The 25,771-nt window shown below is 34.3% G+C and overlaps 1 protein-coding gene and 2 long non-coding RNA genes across 3 annotated transcripts; 1 reads left to right on the plus strand and 2 right to left on the minus strand.

Annotated features, from left to right (window-relative positions):
* Positions 1-549: 549 nt before the first annotated feature.
* LOC132043289 (bifunctional bis(5'-adenosyl)-triphosphatase/adenylylsulfatase FHIT) lies at positions 550-8,052 on the minus strand. The gene is made up of 4 exons (XM_059433791.1): positions 7,940-8,052; positions 1,385-1,532; positions 1,002-1,100; positions 550-910 (listed from the first exon to the last, which is right to left on the minus strand). The coding sequence occupies exons 1-4, from the start codon at positions 8,050-8,052 to the stop codon at positions 797-799; spliced, it is 474 nt and encodes a 157-aa protein (XP_059289774.1). The 3' UTR covers positions 550-796.
* A 3,674-nt stretch (positions 8,053-11,726) lies between these two features.
* On the minus strand, positions 11,727-16,045 carry LOC132043287 (uncharacterized). The gene is made up of 3 exons (XR_009411762.1): positions 14,686-16,045; positions 12,938-13,191; positions 11,727-11,941 (listed from the first exon to the last, which is right to left on the minus strand). It is a non-coding gene; the product is annotated as an uncharacterized LOC132043287 (long non-coding RNA).
* Positions 16,046-17,081: 1,036 nt separating this feature from the next.
* LOC132043288 (uncharacterized) lies at positions 17,082-19,086 on the plus strand. The gene is made up of 2 exons (XR_009411763.1): positions 17,082-17,562; positions 17,594-19,086. It is a non-coding gene; the product is annotated as an uncharacterized LOC132043288 (long non-coding RNA).
* The last annotated feature ends 6,685 nt before the right edge of the window (positions 19,087-25,771 follow it).

Consider the following 25,771-nt stretch of genomic DNA (forward strand, 5'->3'; position numbering starts at 1 on the left):
TTAGCCATATAATTTACAAAATTTAGTCCAATTCTTTATTGTTTATTCGGGTTTGGCTCATTTGGTACATAAATTGTAAAATTTCCCCCGATTCTCAAATAAACCCTCACCTTAATAACGCCCCTAATAACTTCTTCTCCTTCTACCAGTTCCAAAAAATTCACTCTTTCTTCCATCTACATTGTTCTCTGTATATATCAGAAGCAATCTGATCGACGCCTAGAAATATATATTTTAGTTATCTTTTGTCTCATATTTATTTTATGATCCGTGGCAGACATATTCTTCTGTAGTGTAGTCCGTCCACGAACTCATTTGCCTATCCCAACTCCAAAGCAGAATTGAGGTTTAGGGTAAAAACAGCTTCAATTATCCCGAGGATTCCCCGAACTCATATTTTTGCTATCCAGAGCTGAATTGAGGTTCAATTCTCCAGTGTTACACCCCCTTCAAGTTATTTCGAGGCTTCTATTCAAGCTGTCACTGAAAAATAGTGGTATAGTGTTCTGGAACAGCCACCCGAATAGCCAACAGCTTTCAGAAAAGTGGTTCATCCAAACAAAAGAGCATTTAATAAAAACGAAACGAGTTTGTGTAGGAGAAAACAGCAACAGCATCAGTTATATCAGTAAAATTCCCTTCTCATATGGGAATTCCTTCATGTGAAAGCAGAATGTTATTACATAGTTTATAAGAAATCCAAATGTTAGATCCACACAATAGCTGGTGATCAATAAAGCAGTTAGGCAACAGCTGGAGCTCTAAAGAGAGTAATGAGATGGTCTATGCCTCTTCACTAGAAAAGTTTTCTATATTCATCTGCCTCTTCAGCCATCTCCTCAATGCCTCTGTCTTTCCTTTCCTTGTCCAAATCAAGTGACTGCTTCATCTCCTTCTCCTTCACGTCCAGCTGCATGAACGCCGCAAAAGATTAATAAAATTTGTGTTTCAAATCCAGGCAACTAAGTATGAGTAATCAGTAGCGGATATTTGAATCTTACAGCATCATAAATCTCATCATTCTTTTCAAAATCACCACTTTTGCGCGGGATGATGTGAATATGAACATGAGGAACTGTTTGTCCTGCCTGGGGTCCATCCTGAGATATTAACAGAAGCAAAGAACTTACGACCAGCTTTCCAAGCAGAGAAATAGGCCAAAAAAAAAACAAAAACAAATGATAACAAAATAAGTAAAATTCCAACATAGTGAAAACTTGGATATCCATTTTATTTCTACATTGATGAGAACACAATATCAAATTCTGCATTTACTATCTTTTCGAAAATTTGAGTATATCAGGTTCTGTAGTCCTTTTTGCAGACATACAGCTATATTATGGTTAAGGATAACAACAGATCTATAAGAACAGAGCCTACTTACTTGGATTGCAAATGTCAGAGAAGATGCCTTGTGGTATGACTCAAGTTGCTTGCCAACTTTTTGTGCTGTAAGCCACAAGTCACTAGTCTCATCAGCAGTAAGCTCAGCAAAGCGCTGTACTTCACGTCTTGGGCAGACAAGCACATGTATAATTGGTTAAGGAGACCACTTATTAAGTTTTGAGACAACTGAGGATCCAACCATATTAGCAAAAAGTTTACAAGAAGGACATCTCATGCCATCCCTAGTGGTCAATGGAAAAGAAGAGCAGCGAACTTTTTAAGAAACTAATATGATGTAGATTATTTTTATTTTTTTTAAGAAAAAATATGATGTAGATTATTCTGTGTGCAAAAGTCAATAAAGCACAAAACAGAACCTATTACATTGGTGGGAGAAAATTAAAGTTACAGATATTTCAAAAGAGTGGAACTAGCATCATTTCCAACAGACAACAATTCGTTCTTAAATGTATATTCATAATTCAAGAAATATGAACCTCATACTACAGTCTTTGAAAGTTTATTAATTGCATAGGAAGGACGAGTCTATGAAAGGAATCATACAGGCTACAGCATTCCCTTAGGGGACAGCCATAAAATTGGAACTATACAGAGGAACATGCTGGCTACAGCAAATAACACTATCTTTTTCTGGTTACAAACTTTCATGCTCCAGTACTGGGAGCCAACTCTTCTGTATTGCAGAGTTTACATAAATTAGTATTTATCAGACAACACATGTCCTTAAGAATTTACAAAGCAATCAAGTTTAATTCATATATCATAGCTAGCTTTTTGGATGTCTTTTCTGCATCTAAGAGTAGGAAAGTAGCACAACCAAAAGGGAAGAGGTGTAAAGGAGTGAACCAAGTTAAGTGTAAATACAACTGCCAACAAACTTTGATCAAAGCTGGCGAGTCAAAGAGAGATGAAGATGTTATTTCAATCAATTTCTCAACATAAATCACGAGGATAGATTATACAATTGAGGACAGATTTTAGACTTGTTAGAGAACTTCTAATATTTTTTTTTTATTTTTTTTGGAAAATGGTAACAGTTAATCTATATATCCACAGGTATACTACATCCAAATGTGTAGTCCCCCTTCAAAGAGTTACATCTTACAGCTTGTTCCTTACATGATCTTCCTCTTACAGTAATTCCAAAACATCAAAAATATCTTCTGTTTGTACTAAAACTACCTGTTTACACCAAAAGTAAAAAAAGACTTAGACTTAGACAATTCATCTTGAACTTCTGTAGACAACATTGTTTGCTCTCAAAGCACGTCTGATTCCTTTCATTCCATAGAGTCCACCATATGCATGATGGGACAATCCTCCATCTCTCCTCCTGCTTTGTTGCATTTCCATCCCTATTCTAACTGTTTAGAACTCCTTTAATGTTCCCAGGTTTCACCCACTTGATCTTCCTCAGGCTGATGAACATCTTCCATAGTTGTTCTGTCCATTTGCAGTGTAAAAAGAGATGGTTGATTGTCTCATTTTGTTCCCCACATAAGAAACACCTTGAGCATAGATGGAAACCTCTTTTTTTCCAAGTTTTCATGAGTCAGTACTGCTTCTTTTGCCAAGAGCCAGTTGAAGCAGTTCACTTTGTATGGAACTTTTGTCCTCCAGATCATCTTCCAGGGCCAGGGCCAGTCATCCTCCTGCATAGTTGAGGTGTTCAGGTCCTTATAAGCTGAATTAACTGAGAAAATTCCTTTGCTGTCCTTCTGCCATTCTATTGTGTCTCTTTCTCCTGTCAAATTGTTGAAAGTGGCCATTGTATTATGAAATGCTGCTATCCTCTCTATCTCCCAATCATTCAAGTTTCTTCTCAGATTCAAGTTCCATCCCTGTCCAGTCCATATCTCAGCAACAGTGGCTTGTTGCAATTGACAAAGAACAAATAGATCAGGGTACAACTGTTTCAGGGTTGTACTATCAATCCACTTATCATTCCAAAATGAAACCTTTAACCCATTCCCAACCTTACATCTGATCCTTGCTAGCATAATAGGCCACAAGTTCCTGATTGCTCTCCAAACAGTGCAACTGTATGGTATAGTTACCATGTTTGTTGTCCAGTTATCTTCCATTCCATATTTAACAGTGATGACATCTTTCCAGAGCATGTTCTCTTCTGTAGCAAATTTCCATAACCATTTCATCATTAGGCTTTGGTTCTGGATCTTCATGTCTCTAATACCCACTCCTCCTACCTTCTTGCTAATTGTCAATTCTTCCCACTTGACTAGATGTATCTTTTTCTTGTCTTCAGTGCCTTGCCAGAAAAAGTTCCTTCTAAGCATGTTAATCCTTTTAATCACATTGACAGGTGTTGGAAAGATGGACATCATGTAAGATGGCAAAGCATCTAACACACTGTTGACCATAGTCAGTCTACCCCCAAGAGAAAGGTACTGACTTTTCTAGTTGGACAATCTTTTCTCACATTTCTCTAAAACCCCATTCCATATCCCTTTGGATTTGCTTTTAGCTTCTAAAGGCATGCCCAAGTAAATGGTTGGGAGTTCCCCCACTCTGCCTCCAAGCTTCTCAGCTAACCTCTCCAATCCTGGCACCTTATTTATAGGATAGATGAAACTTTTCCCCCAATTGATGTGTAATCCGGAAACTGCTTCAAAGATGATGAAGATAACCCTTAGCATTAGCATACCATTTTCCTCTGCATCACAAAATACTAAGGTGTCATCTGCATACTGTAGATGTGTGATCTCTAAATTGTTTCCTTCTCCCACCTGGAATCCCCTTATCCATCCTCTCTCCTGTGCGTGTTTAACATGTTGCTCACCCCTTCCATTGCAAGAATGAATAGGAAAGGGGATAAAGGGTCCCCCTATCTCAATCCCCTTTGAGAAGGAAAGAAACCACAAGGAGTTCTATTGACCAAAACTGAGAATTTTACTGTGCTGATGCACTGTTTAATCCATCTAATCCATCTAGTACCAAAGCCCATCTGCTCTAGCATCTTGATCAGGAAGCTCCAGTTCAAATGATCATAAGCTTTTTGGATGTCAAGTTTGCATAGAATGCCTGGTTTTTTACTTCTCTGCCTGGAATCCACACATTCATTAGCTATAAGAATTGCATCCATAATATCTCCCTTATATGAAAGCCATTTGCTATCTATCCACCAGTCTGTGGATAACCTTTTTCACTCTCTCTGCCAGTAGCTTGGCAATGATTTTGTACTCCACCTATTAAGCTAATAGGTCTGAAGTCATTGAGTTCTATTATTATTATTATTATTTATACATATTTTTAGCTTATTTTTCACTTCTATTTTATTTAGTATGATGATGATATGATATGAGCTTAAATGAAGAAATGGGGATTCATATAGCCAACCGCAACTTGTTTGGAACTGAGGCGTAATTGTTGTTGATATATTTATGGCAGAAACCTTAACTACTCTTGGTAGAATTAGGTCTACCAAAGTAAAAGATACTATGAATAATATGAGAGTTAGAAAAGTATGTGTTCCACATGGTATCTCTGTAGACTAATATGACAAACGAGGCTATTTAATGTTATACTAGTATCCCCGGACCCTGCTAACGTGGGATGCTTTGTGCACCGGGCTGCCCATTTACCAAAGTGTGGGAAGATTCAAATAAGTGGAAGACTAGTACTTTTTTCCAAGATATACAAAACAAAGAGTTGCGAACTAATGTGGTATTAGGTGTATGGTTCCTATCATGAAGCATTGGAAAAGAGTGATAGATCATAGATTTAGGGAAAATACAAAGATGATGAAGAACCAATTTGCATTTACGCATGGTAGATCTATAACAAAGTTCAGAGTTTTGCAAAAAGGATTGAACGATATTTATAAAGATCGGAAAAAGGATCTCCACAAGATATTCATTAAACTAGAGATGGAGAAAGCATCTGATACAGTGTGAAGAAAAGACCTTTAGTTGGCGCTTGAGAAGAAAGAAATTCATATCAAATGCACAAAACTCAAAAAGGATATACAAAAGAGTGTGCAAAAGTAATGGAACAGTGAGAAGAGAGACAAAAGAATTTCTCTCAAGAGGTGGATTTATACCAGGGGTCCGCATTGAGCTCGTACTTGTTTACCTAGTTATAAATGAACTAATCAATAGCATATAGGATGAGGTTACAATTACATGGTGCATACTCTTTACAACGATATTGTGTTAATTGACGAAACTAGAGAAATAGTTGACCAAAAGTTGGAGATATGGAGAAGTATTCTAGAAAGAGTTCTAGAATAAGTAAAAGTAAGACCACATTATTGACTAGGTGACGTTAATTTTTTCATTACAATTTCAAAAAAGAAGAATGTAGGTGAAGTGAGATTAGACGGGATTATAGTATCTAAGTGAAGACAATTCAAATATTTAGGCTAATCTTTCATGATAATAGCCAGATAGATTAAATGTAACACTTTTTTTTTTTAATCAAGTAAGATTAAATGTGAGACATGAAATTAGAAAATGATATCTGAAAGAAAAGAGAGGAGTGCTATGGAATCACTTAGAGACAGGAAGATGCACAATAAGATGAAAGGCAACTACTATAGAATGGTCGTAAATGTAGAAATGCTGCATTTGAATGAATCTTGGGCCCTAAAGCTCAACACATCCACAAGACGTGGATATTAAGATCGACATGCAATATACAACATTCGGCAAGATTAGAAAATGACCACATAAGACAGAGAGTGTAAGTAGCACATATTAAAGATGAAATAAGAGGTCACTTGAGATAGTTTAGCTATGATCTTCTTCTTCACAGACCTTATATGCATCGGTCTATATGTACAACAATATAATGACTGAAGCTGTTTTAGAACAAACGAGGTAGACCTCAAATCACATAGAGGAAAACTGTCTAAGAAAATCTAAACCTCTACGATTCAGTGTATTATAAGAACAAAGCAGAACGGAAGCAAAAACTGCTTGATTGTTCTTGTTACATTTACATTGGGATTGGTATTTTTCATGGGTCACTTTATTATGGTTGTGATTTGTAGTTCCGAGCAAGGATAACTGTGAGATTTAGAAAATATTCAACTTTTTTATTTTAAGAAAAGAGGACCTCTAATTTGAAAAACAAACAAAAAAAAAAACACTTTGATTTTCCTTAAAACACATATTATGTATGTACTTAGTATGGAATAAAATGCACCTAAACAGAATGGACTCGATAATAAGGATTCAATTAAGCATAGTTGATGGACTAACTAACTGATTGAGAAGAGTGCTGGACTTTCTAAACTGATATCAGAGGCATATTTTATTTTATTTGCACATATACATCCAAATACATATGTGTCTTGCATTGACTGGACAGAATCATACTAAAAGTAAATTGAGGAGATGAAGAATCACCACATTCTAGCATCCTCAATATCATGACAATCACTATATTCACATAATATTTAATGGATCTCCAAAAACCGTTCAATTACAGAGTGGACAAGGATATGACCTGCATGACAAGAAAAGGGAGTCAATAGATGGTATTCATGCGAGAACTGAAAAGGGAAAATGATGACACTATAAAGGTTTTTTCCAGATACATGAGAAATACGAATAAATATCACAAAGTACAAGGGACTATCATAAGGATATACAAAGAACAGAAGAATGAATTGAAATATGAAGTAGCAGAAGGGAAGCACTGAGCATAGAATGAGAATCTGTTCGAGGTGTTTGTCTTGTTCGGAGAAGATTTTTGTTTAAAAATGGCAGAATCAACATAATTTCTATTGATTCCACATCCTAAGAAGTTTTGGTTCTGACGAATTACCAGACTATGACAGTAGAAGTGGTGCAAGCGAGACCTTAGTCTAGACTAGCAGCTAATATATAACCATTGGATCAAGCACTAAAAATTGTCTTATGTCCAAAGTCATGACAGAGTTCATTTTCCTACTATGATGTTGGTTATTTGCTTTCAGTTAAAAAAAAAAAAAAAAAAAAGTGGTCCAGCAGCTAGTATTCATGCTTGAAGTATGTGGCATTGCATGTGTCTGGGGATGGAATAGCAAAAACCAATAAACATGCAGTCACTGTGCTATCACTTTGCTAATTATGCAGTCCAACTTTCATCATCATCAGGCATAATCATGAATATTATTCTCGTGTCTTTTTCCCTTTAATTTTCCAACCATCCAAATTATTGGTGCTAATTGTTATGTGTTGTTGAGTACACCTTATGAAGGCATCACTCCTTCAATGTATAAAGCCTCCTAGCCTCATATAGTTTTAGCATCATGTTAATTGAAAAATATGTCTCCTATCACAACTAAAGCACCACTAAAGATTAGGGAAAACCAATAAAATTTCTGAATACCCGTTTGGTATTACAGCTCAAAAGATTCTATTTTGGAATCCTACCAAGAAATGATGCAACCCCTAATCATGAAATCTTCGGCAAAAAATAACAGGTAAAACTTGGCTTATTCCTGTAGTAATTAAGAAGGGGGGAGATCCCAGATAACAAACTAAGAAAAATAGGAGAGTAGAGAAAGAAAGGCAGGTGAGAAATACCAGGAAGAAGAGGGCGGAGGTTGACCAAGGCATAAGACAAATGAGTAGAGTAGAACACTTCTTTATTGTCAATCTTGTATGGTCCAAACATATAAGAATTATCCCCCTCCATCTGTTTGTTTCACCAATAAATATGAATGAATGAACATGGGAAAACAACAACAAGAAGTAACCCAAAAATGAATGAAAGAGACGTGCCTTGGACGGCGAATGAGTGATTGAACCGGAGAATCGCGCTAAGAAATGATAACCGGGTTTGGCCTTGCTGTGAAAATTAGACAAGGGTGTCAAGTTACGCGACCAAACAAAACACACTTGCTTTAACATTTCTAGGTTTCTATTTGGAGCTGGTACCACTGTCCCCCATGAGTGGATGGATACTTCTATTTTAAGCAAAATTAAAGAAAAAAACAAAAAACAAATTTACATAGTGAGATTTGACCACACTAATTCAATAAAAACTTACTCGTATTGAGTGTGTACAACAAATATTACTAATTTACTAATAAGTGTCACAATTTAATTCATATAAGTCGTAAGGGCACCTGTATCCCAACCCGATAGGCAAATCATATTCAACCATTAACCAATTCTATTATTAAATGACAAAGATTTAAGCATTTGAAATAGTCATTAATTATAAATAAATGTTGTAAGTCAAGTATGACAAAATACATAAAAATCTTCGAGAATTGATGATATGAGACAAGAACATCTAAACAGAATACAATACATGGCCTCAAAGTGAATACACTATCTGAATGTAAATAAGATACTCCCTCTGTTTCAATTTATGTGAACTTATTTCCTTTTTAGTCCGTACCAAAATGAATGACCTCTTTCCTAATTTGAAAATAAATTCACTTTATGAAGTGATTTACAGCCACACAAATATTCAAGACTTATTTTGAACCACAAGTTTCAAAAGTCTTCACTCTTTCTTAAATGTCGTGCCCAGTCAAATGGGTTCACATAAATTGAAACGGAGGGAGTAGTTAATAAGTTAGAAAGGAGTTCGCGGTGCTGCAAAGAAGCCACAAGACAGCTGTTACACCCCATAAAATTTCGCGTTACAGGCTGCAGACGGCTTAATGTGAGCTCAAGGAGGAGCAAATATTACAAGTATAAAGGATAGAATTCTCTCTTGTATTAGCATGAGGATAGCATGAGTATGACATTTGGAATTCGTACAATATGATTGGAATGATACATTAAAAGATATATAGCCTCGTAACCGTAAGTGAAATTTGGGGCTCACGTATGTCCGGATTTTTTATAAAGGGCATATGACAATTTATATGAATAGTATATGGGAAGTTGAGCAAGTCTTAAGAAGGACACTTAAGCCAAATATGAGCATAAGCACTCCAAAAGGATGATTTAAGGATACGTTTTCGGGTGATCTAGATTTACGAGGCCAACACGCCATTATAAGTTTAGAATTTGGGAAAACAGAAAAAATGAAAGTTATAGATAATTGAAATACCTTTCCAACCATAGGTTGTGGGCCATCATACGATATAGATATAAAAAGTTATGGACGTTTTAAGGCGGAAAGGTCAAACTGGGCAGTGGGCTCGGCCCAACCCGACTCCAACTCGGGTCAGGCCCACTTCCCTTGCTATTTAAGGGAGGTTTTAACCCTTATCTTCCTTGTTTCATACCAAAAGGTCTTGAACATGGTAGAGAGAGAGTGAGGGGAGTTTAGAGAGATAAAGCAAGGGTTCGATCAACTTCGAGGCCCCGAATCCCGAGGCTCGTGAAGGATAAAGTGTAGTACGAGTTGTCGTCATCGTTTTAAGCTAAAAGTTGAACTTGGGGGATGTTGGTTTCGTGGTGGTTGCTCATATAAGGTATGCTTAAGATGTTCTTACCATGATCATTGATAGATTTGACGGGTTAGAATAGAGAAAATGACGTTGAAAGTTCGGTTATAATTTTTGGATATCAAATGACTTGGGGGCTGTTTTGGTATGATTAAATGGATATAATTAGTTGGATATTGATATAAAATGATTGTTGCTATTGTTTATAAGTTGTTATTCTTGAATTTGGGAGGATAAAGTGTATGAAGATATCGTATACAAAGCGTATACTAGGCTATTTTGGTATATATCTTTGGGAGTTGATGCTTTAAGTTTAAAGAGGCTTATATGAGATGGTTGTTGTTGTTGTTGATTGCTAATTGTGTTGTTAAATTGAATTGGAATTAGAGGGAAGCGAAGATTACAGGGAAAATGTTGCCCGAATTTACGAAAGTTAATTGCGAGCTAAAAGTATATGAACCTTTTTCAAGTTGTCTATGATTTCTTTTACCTTGATTGTGGATTGGCCAGTGTTTGGAAGCATAAGTTAAGCTAATCACGTAAGTGACAAGGTATGTGAGGCAAACCTTTCTTCCTTTGGCATGATTCTTGTTGTTATTCATTCTATATGTACTCTATATGATTCCATTCTTAGACGAGTAAGGTCTAAATGTTTCTTGTGATGGCTTATTGATATTGTACTCCTATTATGTTCCGAAGAGAACACCCATAAGGTGCCAAGTTGAGTTGTGTATATGGTTTTACTAATTATTTCGAGGAAATGAGTTTTATACTAAAGGAAAAATAAAGTTTGATTTTCAAAACCATTCCGAATGGGGTGCGAGATTTTTTACTACTTCATTTCATTTACGATTTATATTTACATTCCATAGTATCATCCCTTTGTATTGATATGATCATTTATTCTTTGGGTAGGGCAATAAGATGAAATTGAGCAGAATATAAGTAGTAAGAATTTCATAACAAATCTACCCTCAAACTCGGAGAAGTATATCCTCCTAAGTCTAGTGAGATACAAATTTGATAACTTATGAAAGACTAAGGCTAATAAGCTGGATTGTGATGAATTGATTAGTGACTTATGATATGAATTGAAATTGATATTTGTGGATTGAGTTTGTGTTGACATGATTGTGATATTAAGCGGAGAGCGGCGCCCTGGGCCATCATTATTATGCCGGAAGCGGCCGTCCGAAAGGACTATTGTGATATTGGCCGGAAGTCGTGTCGAAGGACCATTCGTTGACATGTCGAAGCGGCGTGTGTGTGTTGGATTGCATTATTTACTTAAAGATTGTTTTGAGACTTCGTGTGCCCATTTATGTTTCTTCCCGCGAAGGCTGCAGGTATTGAGTTAGATTGTGATTTCTTCTCTCCTAAGTCAAATTATGATTATGACTTGTCACCACCTTACATACTTAGTAAATTGTCCGTGCTGACGTCCTTTTGCCTGGGGGTGCTGACATCCTTTTGCCTGGGGACGTTGCGTTCATGCCAGCAACCCCGGATTGTTTGGCAGGTTAAGTGTATAGCTAGGATGCGTGGACGTCAGCTGAGATTGGCAAGTTCCACCTCATTCTGGAGCTGTACTGAGTCATGTATAGATATGTATGATCATGGGTATGTCAGGGGCCCTGTCATAATGTTCGATTTACTTCTTAGAGGAAGCACGTGACATGTTGTCATGTGGTATGTTTGTCGAGATATCGACAAAGTGATGTCAGTTGAGTCATTTGTGGATTTTAAAAGAGTATGTATTTTAGATGATTTCAATTGGTTTAAAGTACTTATTTGATTGAAATTTTTCATAATCGTTATAAAGATAATGATTTCTATTTGGAAAAGTTTTATGTTTTTATAAGTGTTTGAAATGACAGGTTTTGATAGAGCGAATGTTTAAGGGTTCGCTTGACTCTGATGAGAGCCGGGTGCCTGTCATGCCCTACTATTTCTAGGGTGTGACAACAGCTATATCTCGAAGCCTGAAAGCACTAACTCCACTGCCTCGGTCTCCGAAGCATGCATCACTTTGAAAATCCGGTGGAGCTGATCAATAAAATTCTGCAGGTCCTCATCCCGCCTGGTCCTTGTGTACTCTAGAGGCTTTAATGCCAGAAGCTCTCGAACTACCGGGCCCCTCAGAAGACCCTGCACCAGCCGGTACTCTCGCTGTTTCTGGGTAGCCACTACGGGTGTACAAAGCAATCCGACAAACCGCACCAAACCGATAATCCGAACCAAACTGAGAAAAAAACCCGACTCGTGGTTTGGTTTGACTTGGTTTGTTTTAAAAAGAAAAACCCGAACACTATTGGTTTGGTTTGGTTTTAACTAAAAAAAGTCAAACCGAATCAAACCAACCCAACATTACATTTATAAAATTTCAAACATATTTTATACATAGAAATATTTATTTATAATGTAATTTATAAATGTTTCTTTAACTTTTTCATAGTTTTTTGTCTTTTAACTTATTATTTCAAGCTTGGAATTAGAATTTTGAATGGTCCAATAAGTTTTATAGCCTAATGATATTAGTAACTCAAATAGAACTCAACAAAAATCAAATCAATACTAATGCTAACAAAAGAAATCCATATCTAACACTTGAATGACAATAATTTTGATATTTATTCTTTAGTTTTATATTAGTTTAAAAAGTGAACATACATAACTTAATTTTATTTTTTTCTTAGCTAGTAATGCAATTAATACTTATTAGCCGTACTTATTTTAGCATGACTTAGTACTTTTAGATTATGATCATTTTCTACATGCCTTATAAATTAGCTGTATTTATTGTAGCATGACTTAGTACTTTTAGATTATGATCATTTTATTTTATGCAATTTCATTATTTTTTTTCATTGAATATTTTAGTACAATGTTATCTCTCATCACGTTTTGTGTTATTTTCTTAATAAATATATTAATTAGATAGCCGCATCTTATTAGGACTAAAGAAATATTTGAAGTACAAGTTATATGTTTTGTATGAAGACTTTACCGAAAAAAAACCCGAAGAACCCGAGCAACCCGAAAAAACCGAGAAAACCCGAGGTTGAAAAACCCGACTTTTGTTGGTTTGGTTTGGTTTATAGATTTAAAAATCCGATGCAATTGGTTTAGTTTGTTCTTTAAAAAACCCGAACCAACCCGGTCCATGTACACCCCTAGTAGCCACTATCTGCGTCAGTAGCTGCACCGCACTCCTGATATCTTGATCAATCGGCGCAGGAGGGGTTACCGGAGGTGCTGCCTCTCTCGGAAGCTCCTCGGGTGGTGGAGGAGTCGGCGATGGCTGGGAAGGGGTCTCACCCTGAGACTCAGACTGGGCCCCATCTGCTGGGGTGCCCTGCTGGTCCTCTCGCCCGATGGCGTGTTACCTTTCTGACTAGCCGTAGTCTTCCTAGTCACCAGCATCTCTGTATGCAAACACAATAGGTAAGTTTAACTCAAATTTTCTATGACTCAGCTCTACAACACTATTTAGATTTGAAAGAAGGGTAACCAACTCCTAAATGCCCTGTAGTTCCCTGTTTTGCACCCCATTTTTCTCGCGGAAGACGGGCCAGTACATGTGACAACTCTTTTAGTGGATTTAAAAGAGAAGAGTCGCCACCCAACGAATTTAGGAGCGTTAGGGCCCATTTACTACTACTAATGCAATAACTATGTTTAACTAGTCTGCGCAACCAAAGATCGGGTAAGGGTTCAAATTACCTCAAAAGGAAGGTGCTAAACACCTTTCGAGGCCCACAAATGTGGGTCCCGACCGGATTTAGGATTATATGGGATTAAGTGATTAAAGCGCAAAATTAATTAAATAGTAATCAAAATTAAACTAAGTGATTAAACATGTGAGGTTGACTTATTATTTTAAGTGAAGAATGTTGGAAAGTGTTTATAAAAAATAATTTAGATTAAGCAATAGTCCGCGTGACAATAAAATCTGTAAAGAGGAAAGAACAAGAAAAGAGGACTTTTGGCAGAAAAGAAAATCATTTCTCGTTTAATGTGATACTACAACTCAACTTGGATATATATGCTAAATCAAAATGTAAGCCAATTTAACGCTACTCGACAACTTAAAAAGAAATTAGGAAAATAACCTCCAAATAACTGTAATATCTTAACTAACCAAACAAATACCGTAGAATGACAAGGTAAGACAAGATTGGAGTTTATAGTACGGGATTTTAGGCATGGATTCTAATAAGTGACATATATGGAACTAGCGAAGCGTCAACTTAATAAAGAATACCAAAAAATATTTAGAATGCTGAGTCAAAAGTCTATGAGCAATAAGCCTCCAAACGTCATGTACCAGAAAATTCATCCTTTAATTATTCTTTGTTTTCACATAGTGCGTTCTAGCCAGTTCCCATAAATTTTAACATCTCTCAAAAGAAAAGAAATTATTAGTAAAATGTGTGCCACCTTAACTTTGGTGGCGAATTCAATGTAAAGGACCGAAATAAACAATAAATTAACAATGTATAAATTTAAAGCTAAGAGTAAGAGAAGAATGTGGGATCAGTACATGACAAGGCTGAGAACGGGCCCAATGCGATGTTACTCCCCTCTACTCTATTTTAGTACGATCGACTCTCTTAAACACCTTAAAATGAGACGAAAAGAATTCTTAAAAAATGTCCAAGAGCACTAAATAAAATATTTAAGCATTTAAGAAAGCCGTGTGAAGCTTAAAAATATTTTGATGTTTAGATTGTAAGAAAAGCATGTCACAACTTAGCGTAGTAGTAAAAGTTGTCAAGTTTTGAGACTTTTAAAAGAGTGACTCGTGAAATTAGAAAGGAGGTAGTAACGAGTTACTTTACTTCTTTTTAATAAAGCTATTTGTGCGCTTCATACAAGATGAAGTTACAGCCGACCTTTTTCCTCATTTCCCGACATACCTGGTCCGCTTGGGGTGACGACTCCACTTGCGTTAACTCCGTTGTATGTTGTGGTTGAACTCCAAGCGACGCCACTCCATTGTATTGCACATGTAAAAAAAAAGTATGCAAAGGGTGGTGAGAATATGTTTGTTCTTAATGTTTAACTAATCAAGAGAAAATTCAAATAATGAAGTAAAAAAAATTCTTGATCAAAATAAGCACATAATGACTAAGGGTTCACAATTGCCTTCGGGTTAAGATATGATTAAAATAACGCGATGACGTGACCAGATCTAAAAAATATAAAGTGATTGGATAGTAAAATGATGAAATGAAAAACGTGATAAAATAATATAACATTAAAACTAAAGTATAAGATAGTATAAATATTAGGTGTAAAAGCGAATGGTCAAGTGTAAATACTATAACTGTTAGATCTAAGGATAGCAAAATGTAAGTACGTTATTGGGAGGACATAATGGTTAGATATAAGTGCAGTAGGATAGTAAGGTGGAAAAAAGAGAATAGCTATTTTCGGACTGTGAAATAGGATCAGATGAGATTAAATGCCTGTGAAAATGATTTAAGATATAAAACATATGCACTTGGATGTAAAATCTCGAAAAGGAAACCTAAATATATATTGAAGAAGCCAAAATCTGTTACTTGTGTATTAAATGGAGATCACACAGAAAAGAAAATTTATTTGCTTATTTCCTAAAGACTAGGCATTTTCGTATTTAAATAGTCAAGCACGTTATAATAATAAACCTATAACCAAATTAATCTGATTACAAGCAAGTAACAACAGGGCACATAATCACACAGTAAATCCCCCGCCCCAACTGTTCCTTTCCACTATTTTTATCTTTACACAGTGCATGTTGAGAAAATGAAAGGCGAAAATATTATGAGAGAACCGAGTTCATAGCTGGAGGACGAGCCGTGTTGCCAACTCCAATCATCCCGACGCTTTCTCTAATTCTAAGAGAAATATGATATGTGTAAACCGTGCCCGAGAAAGGTGAGAATAGAGAATGAAGTGGTAAACAGCGATAAGGGAGGTTAAAGGATGGTTGAAATCAATAGAGAAGCAATAAGAGTTGGTAAAAAAAATGATGAACAATATCATCTTTTCTTTTTCTTCTGTCTCTGACCCCTTCTCCAATAAAGGGAGAGATCTTTTTGTAGGTATAGGAAAAAAAAGCCGTTTGGACTTGGGAGAGGGAGCCAAAATGGAAAAAGATATCTTTAGGAAAACAAAAGGAGAGGATTTTTTGGAGTAATTTTTGAAGACAGAAATTTCTCGTGTATCTAGCCTTAGGAAAGGACCTAGTACATGGAGGAACGTTAGGAGGGTTTATGCATCAACAAGGAAATAAAATATTGGTGTGAATAAAATAGTTTGGAAAGGGAAATTTTAGGATAGCTTCAAAATTAACGAATAATAACTGATGGGTTCGGCGTCTTGGTTTGGGCTACTACTATGTAAAAAATTAGTATACGTATCCGCGCAATGCGCGGACAGTATTAAAAAAATATTATTCCCAATTATTTCAAATTTTGTTGTATATGTTTGAGCATATTAGATTAGCTTAAAAAAGTCTAACTAAAATATTGCTTGCAATATGAAAATAATGACGACGAATTATATAATTATCAAACAATTTTTTTGTTCCATATTTTTTATCACATTACTCATTATCTTTTTCTTTAGCTCAGGATCTTTCGAAAACAGTCTATCTACCTTCCAAGGTAGGGGTAAGATCTGCGTACACTCTAGCCTCCCCATACCCTAAGTTGTGTGATTTCACTGAGCATGTTGTTGTTGTACATCATTACTAGCTACCCGCGCAATGTCTTTGACTGTATTGAAGAATCCTATACTTGATCATTTCAAATTGTGATGTACTCTCTCTGTCTCAAATTATTTATTGTGATTTCTAAAAATAGATGTCTCAAACTATTTGTCATTTCAGAAATTCAAGACAAAATCAATTATCCTTTCCATTTTACGATTAGTAGTAGTTATCCTTAAGACTACAAACACCTCAAGATGACACATAGATAGATAAGATATTCGATGAAGATTTATTATATCGTAAGATATAAATAAGGATAAAATAGTTAAAAAAAAACATTCCTAATGAATATTTTTTTATGGGGTGTGTAAAACAAAAAGACGACAAATAATTTAATACAAAGGAAGCACCTATTTGAGCATATTCATGATATAATCTTGAAAAAAGTTCAACTAACATATTATTCTTACATTACGGTGTTAACCTTTTATTTCATTGGGCCGCCATTTGTTCCAATATAAATCTTTTTTATTCTTTTTTTTTTTTACATTATCCAAGTCATATCAGAACTCGCGCGAAGCGCGGATGGCTAAGGTAATAAATCATATTAAATTGTGATATATCTTGTTTGTGTTGTAAATAAATTAGTGTGGATGCCATGTCCCCACGTGTTCTGTACCACTATGATCTCTGCAAGTCTTTGAGGTTATAAATAGCCTCTTTCATTTATGAAAGAAGACACCCAAAAATAGAAAGAATTATTATACTGCACTTGCTCCTTTCCCTCTTTCTCTCTATGCATGTGCTTTTATTGCTCCTTTATTTTATTACATCGCTTTTATTTTATAACACGTTATCAACACGAGGCTCTAACTAACTGATATTATCCAATTCAGTCGGGATTAATCTTTAAAGAAATTCAGAGATGAGAAAGTGAGGTAAGTTTCCTTCACTTAATTTTCTTAGCATAACTAGCATATTCCAGTGATTGATAAATACGCGGTCTGCTTTGAAAAGCAATCTATAATTAGTATAGAATGATTAAGATTCGTTTATAATATTCTTAGATTTGCACTCTGAAATATTGGATCTAGTCTAGTATATATATTTGTCCAGTCTTCTAGCCGAATTTGACAATCAGTAATTAAGGAGTTTAACATCTTTGTTTCCTTTGGCAATACTAATTAAAGTCATCTGATCAAGTTAAAATCCGATTAGTTACCATAGTATTAATTAGGGGTGTTCATGGGTCGGTTTGGGTCGGTTTTAGGTTAAAACTAAAACCAAACCAATTAAGTTGGTTTTTAAAATTTCTAAAACCAAACCAAACCAAATATAATACATAATCATCGGTTTGGTTGTAGTCGGTTTGGTTCGGTTTGGGTTGGTTTTTCGGTTTTTAAGAAAACTAACGGTATTTCTATTTCTCAGGTTTTTTTTTCCTACAATTAGGAGAGAATTTTTTAACTTTTTCCAACTTATAATTCATTATTATCTTTTTATTGTGGTAGCTATAGTTTTCTTGTATTATGAATAAAATGTCTTAGGATTTATGATTTTATTTAAGTGAGTAAAGTTTATAAGAAATATAAAAAATGAATCTAGGTAAACCTCATAGTTGTTTCTTTGAATAAATGAGTTAGAATTTATGGATTTCTTTTTTAAAATCGGCTTAAAGGTATAAAATTCATTAGTCTGTTAGAGATAAATTAAATTAAGTATATAAATTATTTAAAAGTATTTATAAAAATCAACTTATTGTATATATATAATTATAAAAATTATGTATAAAATTTATTGATTCGGTTCGTTTTTTTCTTCGGTTTGCTTTTAGTAAAACCAAAATCAAACCAAGTATTATCGATTTTTAAAAGTTCGAAACCAAATCAAACCAAACCCAAGTAAATATCGGTTTATTTAGTCGGTTTGATTTGATTTTCGATTTGGATCGGTTTTTAACCAAACCGTGAACACTACTTGGCTATTGGCAAAATGTTATTGCAGAGGAAATTTATAACGGTATAAGTAGATTTGATAAATCTTAAAATTCTCAGCTAAGTATGTGGTAAGTATGGAATATTCACTAAACTGATTAGAAGAAAAATTGTGTGCATATATACTGTATAATCTTTTACTATTTGATTTTAAAGTTCACATCAAAACATATTATTTAATTGAATCACTCTTGTCTTTAGACGGACGTGATTTGATTATATTGAATTTTCGCTTGGCGTTAATATGAAAATTTAATTTGCTTATATATACTCCTATCATATTTATGTGATCTCACTTAATAATACTATATATTGAACTCAAGAGTATCCAAACGATGAACTTCAAAGGAGTTGGCGTGGTTATATTTCATGCCATTGGTTAAGCGTGAAACGGTGGATTCAATCTCATCGCATCAAGAGGGTATAATATCAGGTCCAGTCCTGGTGCACCGTGATAATTAATGAAATATTGGGTTTGAGTCCCATCATATTATGGCCTACCAAGCCTTTATATGGGTAGGATAGTGGGTTTGAGTCTCATGCCCCATTTTGATGATATAATGATGACTAAAGCAAAATAATGTGCTTTTGATGAAAAGTTATGAAGCTTGTCACATTGAATTTGCTTCATTCCTGAAGTAAATGTGATAGCAGTACATAATAAGTCTGAAAGAAGACAACTAGCTGAATGTATGAATGTGGGCATGAAAAGATAAAATAATAATGGTCATCATGATTGTGGTAATTATAAAAGGAAGAACACAATAAAAATGGCCCTTCAAAAGGTGAAGTTAATCTTTGCGATGTGGTACGAAATGTCGTTGGGAACGCAATTATCGTGCGACCTAATTTGACCAATTTGATAAATCTTCCATCAAAAGAAAGGAATACAAAATGGAAGCGCACTTGACCTTTCAAATTAAAGTGATGCTGAGGTTGGTCATATAAATATAATAAATTTCAAGGCATGACAAGGAACTTATAATGAACATTTATGAAGCACATACAAATTATTATAGTTCATTCCTTAAATAGAATGTAACTTGTGATAAGCACCGTGATTGCTGGCCCATTCTTTAAAGTGAATGTGGCAGGATGTGATAATATATATGCATAAAGACATGCTTATGTATGGTTATACTATACCACAACTCACCTCTTGAGGAGGTTTGAGAAAAATCGTTATTGTGATATAAGTGGTCATTGATCGACTTGCCGATGATGATTATTTAAGAGAAAAGGTTAAAACAAGCAACAGTTTTTGCCTATAATGATTTTGATCATGACCGAAAATGATATAATTTTCTCCTTTAAAGGGGATGTGTTATGAAATATGTGGTAGTACACAATTAATTGACAGCTTTGGAAGAGCTAATTTATTACTATTTTGGTGATTATCAATAAAACATTTACTGTAGTAAGTCTCAAAGACACTTATTGAGTTTCAAAGGTATTCACCAAAGTGGCCATTCATAGTGAGACTATATATGATAGATGGAAAGATTTAAGATCTTCATATTACTACAGTCATAGCAGGTAAGAAATATAAATGTGAAAGGTTATCCTGCTTTCCTCCTCTTTGTACTACACAAATATGAGCATGATGATAGAATCACATACGATTGTAAACTATAAATTTATTGAAAGAAACATCAGTTGGCATGACCGGTTGGCCATCCCGATTTAAATGTGATGTGAAAATAATTGAGAATTCACATGGTTCTTATAGAAGAAATAAAAGGTTCTTCAAGAAATTCTCTTGTGCTGCTTATGATCATAAATCTATTATTAGACCAGCTGAGGTTGGGATTAGGATCCCCATAGATTTGGAAAGTATAAAAGGTGATATATATTCATGAGCTCAGTCACCTGCCATGTTGACCATTTACTATTATATGATTTTAATAGATGCATCTATGATTTGGTCACATGTGCGTTTGGAATCTACTTGTAATTTGATTTTTGCAAGGTAGTTTGCTCAAATTGATAAATTAAAAGCATGGTTCCAAACAATACAATTATGTTAATAATGCTGGTTTATATCCATAGTTGGTTTAGAAGAAATTGTATGCCTCCAATTAGGGGTGTACATGGACCGGGTTGGTTCCGATTTTTTAAACACCAAATCAAACCAATCGCGTCGGGTTTTTAAATTTATACACCAAACCAAACCAATAAAATTCGGGTTTTTCAACCTCGGGTTATTCGATTTTCTCGGGTTTTTCGGGTTTTTTTTTTTTTTTCGGAATAGTCTTGATACAATACATATAACTTTTACTTCAAATTTCTGTACTAGTAAGATACAACTATATAATTAAGGTGTTTCTTAAGAAAATAACACAAAATGTGAGAAGAGTAATGACATTGTATTAAAATATTCAACAAAAAACTAATAAAATCGGTTAAAATAAATATTGCTAATTAACAAGCCATAAAGAAAATGACCATAATCTAAAAATACTAAGTCATGCTAAAATAAGCATGGCTAATAAGTATTAATTACATGACAAAGAAAAAAAACTTAAGTTATGTATTTTCACTCTCTAAACTAATTATGCAAAACTAAATAATGGCTATCCAACATTATTGTCATTCCTAGTGGTAAATTGAATTTCTTTTGTTAGCGTTAGTGTTGAGTTGGTTTTGGTTTGAACTTTATTTGAGTTACAAATATCCATAGGATATAAAACCTTATTGACATTCAAAATTCTAAGTTCAAGCTTGAATAATATGATAATAGATAAAAAAAACTACGAAAAAAAAAAGAAATATTTATAAATTCCATTACAAATAAATATTTTTTATGTATAAAATATTTTAAAAATTGAATACATGTAATATCGGGTTGGTTTGGTTCGGTTTGACTTTTTTTAGTTAAAACCAAACCAAACCAATTATGATCGGGTTTTTTTTTTTCTAAACACCAAACCAAGTCAAATCAAACCACTAGTCGGGTTTTTTTTCTCGGTTTATCGGTTTGGTGCGGTTTGTCGGTTTACTTTGTACACCCCTACCTCCAATATGATAGCTGAACCATTGAGTATGAGAATTAAACTCCCAATTTGGTATGGGATATGCTATTTAACATGTAGTATCACTCGTATGCGTCAAGCCAAACAAGTAATAATAAAAATCCCATCACGATTGGTTCAGGGTCCGGAACCAAATAATATCCATCTAGAAACATTTGAATGTGCGGGAATAAATTCAATTGCACCACCACAACGCACAAAGATGGATCCCCACAGAAGGTTGGGGATATATGTTAGTCTTACTAGCATCAGGGGCAGAAATGATAAGTAGCTGGAATATATTATGTGGAATAAATTATCATTGGCATAATCCTCATTCAAAAGGATAATTCAAGTCAAATGTCAGACTCATTTTACTGACCCAAAGAATATTATATGTCAGCTACAAATGCTCCATTTAGAATTAAGTCCCCGTAGGACAGAGTCTACGGCACGCCTGAAGCGTGGTAGACCGATCGGTTCCAAAGATAAAAATCCTTAAAAGGAGAGGAGCAAATTATTATGATGGTCATAATAAGGAGGGAAGTGCTCTAGAAGAGCCCCAAGACATAACACTTCATCATATCTTGAAAAAGGTTCAGATACCTGAAATTAATGAATATGAAGAGATCTCGACAAATTATGTCTAAGGAACTGATCCAAAAGATCGTCGACGATGTGAATGATATAGCACTCAATATTATGATAATAATCTTAAAATTTAAATCTGTCATGCTACAGATAAACAAATGATTGGCCAAAATCAAAGGGTGCAATCGAGTATTTGTGACTTCACATAAAAAATGAAGCTTTTAGATTTGTAGTCCAAACACCTGAAAGTGGAAAGCCAGTGGGGTACATTATATATACTGCGAAAATGAAATGATGAAAATAAAGTTGTTAGATCTAAATAATGACTTATGGCACTAAGGTTTTCTTCTCGCAAAGACCTGATATTGGTTATATGGAAACATATTCTCTTGTGGTGGATGCAATCACTTTCAGAGTTCTTATTAGTCTGACAATACATGAAAACTCGATATGCGTATAATGAATTGTTGTCACTATTAATATTGCTAGCTAGACAACAAAATCTTTATGAAAATCCTTGAGGGATTCAAAGTGCCTGAAGCATAAAATAGTTCTCGGGGAACTGGTTCGATAAAGTTTCGTAAGTCCTTAAAAGGATTGAAAAGAAAAAGGAAAAAACTCAGCGCGCATGTGATATAATTGCCTTAGCAAGTACATATTGCAAGATGGGTGCAAAAGCGGCCCAATTTGCCCTTGTGTTTCTATAAAGAGGTGTGGATCTAAAGTCGTTATGATTATTGTGTATGACTAGGATATTATTGGAACGCTTAAAAGTTTCCAAATGCAGTAGATTTTCTACTGAATGATTTAAGATGAATGACTTTGAAAAGACAATTTCTTTCAGTCAAGTTACACATAGAAAAGGTGATCCATTGAATACCCCAATAGTTGTGAACTCACTTGTATAAATAAAGATTCATTTAGACCTCATGAAAATGATGAAATATTCTTTAGTGCAATAGGTGCACTTATATATCTTGCTAATACTATGATTATGAATAACATATTTACAGGCAAAATATAACTCCTATACACATATATTTGAAGGAAATCAAATATTGATATAAATGTTGTTTATTCTAACAAATACTATCAAGATTTTATTGTCTATACAAATGCAAGATATTTGTATGATCTACAATTATTTATTTGCACGTGAGTTTATTCCATATTATCTTATTCTGTAAGGCAGTTAATAATTGCTACTTGGGCAAGTCACTCAAAGATACTAGTGACTCTAATGGAAGTCGAGAATGTGTACTATGAAGGTGATCAATAACTCAACATATTTAGGAAGGAACTGTGTGGTCTCTCTTTGAAGATAAAGATTCCAACAATACAGGAGATAATGCTGCTGGGGATAGAATAAAATTCATTTGTCCAGAATTCTTTTTCACAAGTGATCTTCAACAGAATAGTGAAACTGATGTTCAACAAATTCGGCCAAATGGTAATTGGCGGATGTATTTACCAAGACATTGCCAACATCAATATTCAAGAAGTTGATCTACATGATTCGAATATGCCCATGACGAGATGCAAAATGATGTTCTCATCAGGGATGTGAAATACGCGCTGCACTCTTTTTCCCTTAACCAAGGTTTTGTCCCAATTGGGTTTTCCTGGTAAGGTTTTTAATGAGACAGCTCTCAATGCGTATCACAAAATGTATGTACTCTTTTTCCTTCACGAGGCTTTTTCCTACTGGGTTTTCCTAGTAAGGTTTTAACGAGCAGCAAGCAATACGTATTATGAATAACTGTGTACTTTTTAGATTTTCATTCGAATTTTTCTTTTACATGGACATCCAAGGGGGAGTGTTGTAAATAAATTAGTGTGGATGCCATGTCCATGTACTGTAGCACTATGACCTCTCCAAGTCTTTGAGGTTATAAATAGCCTCTTTCATTTATGAAAGAAGACACCCAAAAAATAGAAAGAATTATTATATTACACTTGCTCCTTTCCCTCTTTCTCTCTGTGTGCTTTTATTGCTCCTTTATTTTATTACATCGCTTTTATTTTATAACAGTTTGAACATATTGTTAGATTATTGTTTTAACACAATTCTAAATGTCATCTTGTTTCTCAATGATCATATAGCTCCAAAAACAAAAATCATGAACTTAAATTGTTGCCCATATTTACAGGGAGGCTATAATTTGGTTGCTGATGGTTTAGCCAAATTGGCGTTTAGTCAAGAGTCTCGCGTTGAATGGCATTCACACGTTCCTTCTAGCATTTCTTCGTGTGCTGCAGGAGATGTTGTTTAGGTCTCATTCCCTTGCCTAGTTTCGGGCTAGTTTCTTGTTGTTTTAGTTCTATTTATGAAAAGAAAAAAAAACTATTATGCTCCATAATTTATTTATTACATTAGTCATTGTTTAGTATTATTATATTGCTATATGACTTTTTATTAGTCTATCCCTTGGTTTGAAATTCTTGTTCATTACTCTCGTCTTAATATAACATAGATTACATTTCTCATTTTTAATTTTTTATTATATTGTTTACAATTCTTCAATTGCCTAAATTAATCTAGCACTTCCATGTTTGAACAATTCTGTTAGATGTATGTAATACTACTGTCAGAGTCTCTTAACCATTTTTCTTTGTCTCTTAGCCATTTAGTTTACACTTTTCTGAAATTGAAACTTCAAAACATACTTGCCAAAAAATAATAATTAGGACTACTTTCTAAATGATTACACCCAGTATTCTTGGTGTGAAAACTGCCTCACTTTCTTTGTTTTGAGTTAAATCCAAAATTTTCTTTTATAGATTTAAATTTTTATCATTTATTCAAATTCAATATTATTACGTAGTCTGATTCAATATTTTAATGATTTTTAACAGTCTATATAAAATTCACTGACAAAAACAATATGTGAATCATTAGAAGGTAATGTGATTAAAATGTTGTGATTAAAATGTTTATATCTCAAAGTAATAAACTTTAGTAACACACACACACACAATATGGGTCTTGTACTCACCCTCTGCTTCCCTACTTTCCATTGTCAATGACAAAATCAAAGCATAAAGATAGAATTTGGTAAAAAATTGAATAAGATGAAATAAAAATCTTTTGGACCCTCCGCCGTTTGCTTCCCTGTTATATATATATACTAGTTTCTCGGCACGTGCGCTGCACATATATGATGCGTTATGTAGGTATTGTAAAAAAAATATTAATATTATTAAAATAAATTTTTAATAAATAACTATACATGATAAAAAGGACATACACATTCTGGATGATCAATGTGGATTGACCCGTGAAATCCACTATATAATTTTTTTCTAGTGTCAATTCTGAAAGTGCAAAATTTCACAAGATAAGGAAACCCTAATAACAAACAAAAGTTTGATATCAGTCAGTATTTAAAAATTATACTTCACAAACAAAATAGTTTTCTCTGCACAAAACTCACTCAATTAGCAAGATAGAGCACTTTAAAGTCAAGAATATTCTATTTTGTGAAAAATGAGTCAAGAATTATTATCTAATAAATTATAAGTACTAAGCAACGTCACACACATCGAAAAGATCTTAACTTAATGATGTGTTGGGAGTATCAAGTGATCTTTTTATATCACATAAAAGAGTATATCTCATTCAAGATTATCTCTTTAAAATGAAGCTAAACCTATGCTTTCATTGACTTTCTAATCTTCTCATAAGATAAACGTTGGATGCGAAGAT

Source organism: Lycium ferocissimum, unplaced genomic scaffold (assembly GCF_029784015.1).
Source record: "Lycium ferocissimum isolate CSIRO_LF1 unplaced genomic scaffold, AGI_CSIRO_Lferr_CH_V1 ctg226, whole genome shotgun sequence".
Lineage (NCBI taxonomy): Eukaryota > Viridiplantae > Streptophyta > Magnoliopsida > Solanales > Solanaceae > Lycium > Lycium ferocissimum.

What these genes read in the sequence shown, in the direction of transcription:
- LOC132043289 (XM_059433791.1), bottom strand. Translation starts at nt 8,052, where the DNA reads ATGGAGGGGGATAATTCTTATATGTTTGGACCATACAAGATTGACAAT. An exon ending in CTCCGCCCTCTTCTTCCTGG is followed by an intron (nt 1,533 to 7,939) that starts TATTTCTCACCT and finishes TTAACCAATTAT; the next exon opens with ACATGTGCTTGTCTGCCCAA. An exon ending in ATGATGAGATTTATGATGCT is followed by an intron (nt 911 to 1,001) that starts GTAAGATTCAAA and finishes GCGTTCATGCAG; the next exon opens with CTGGACGTGAAGGAGAAGGA.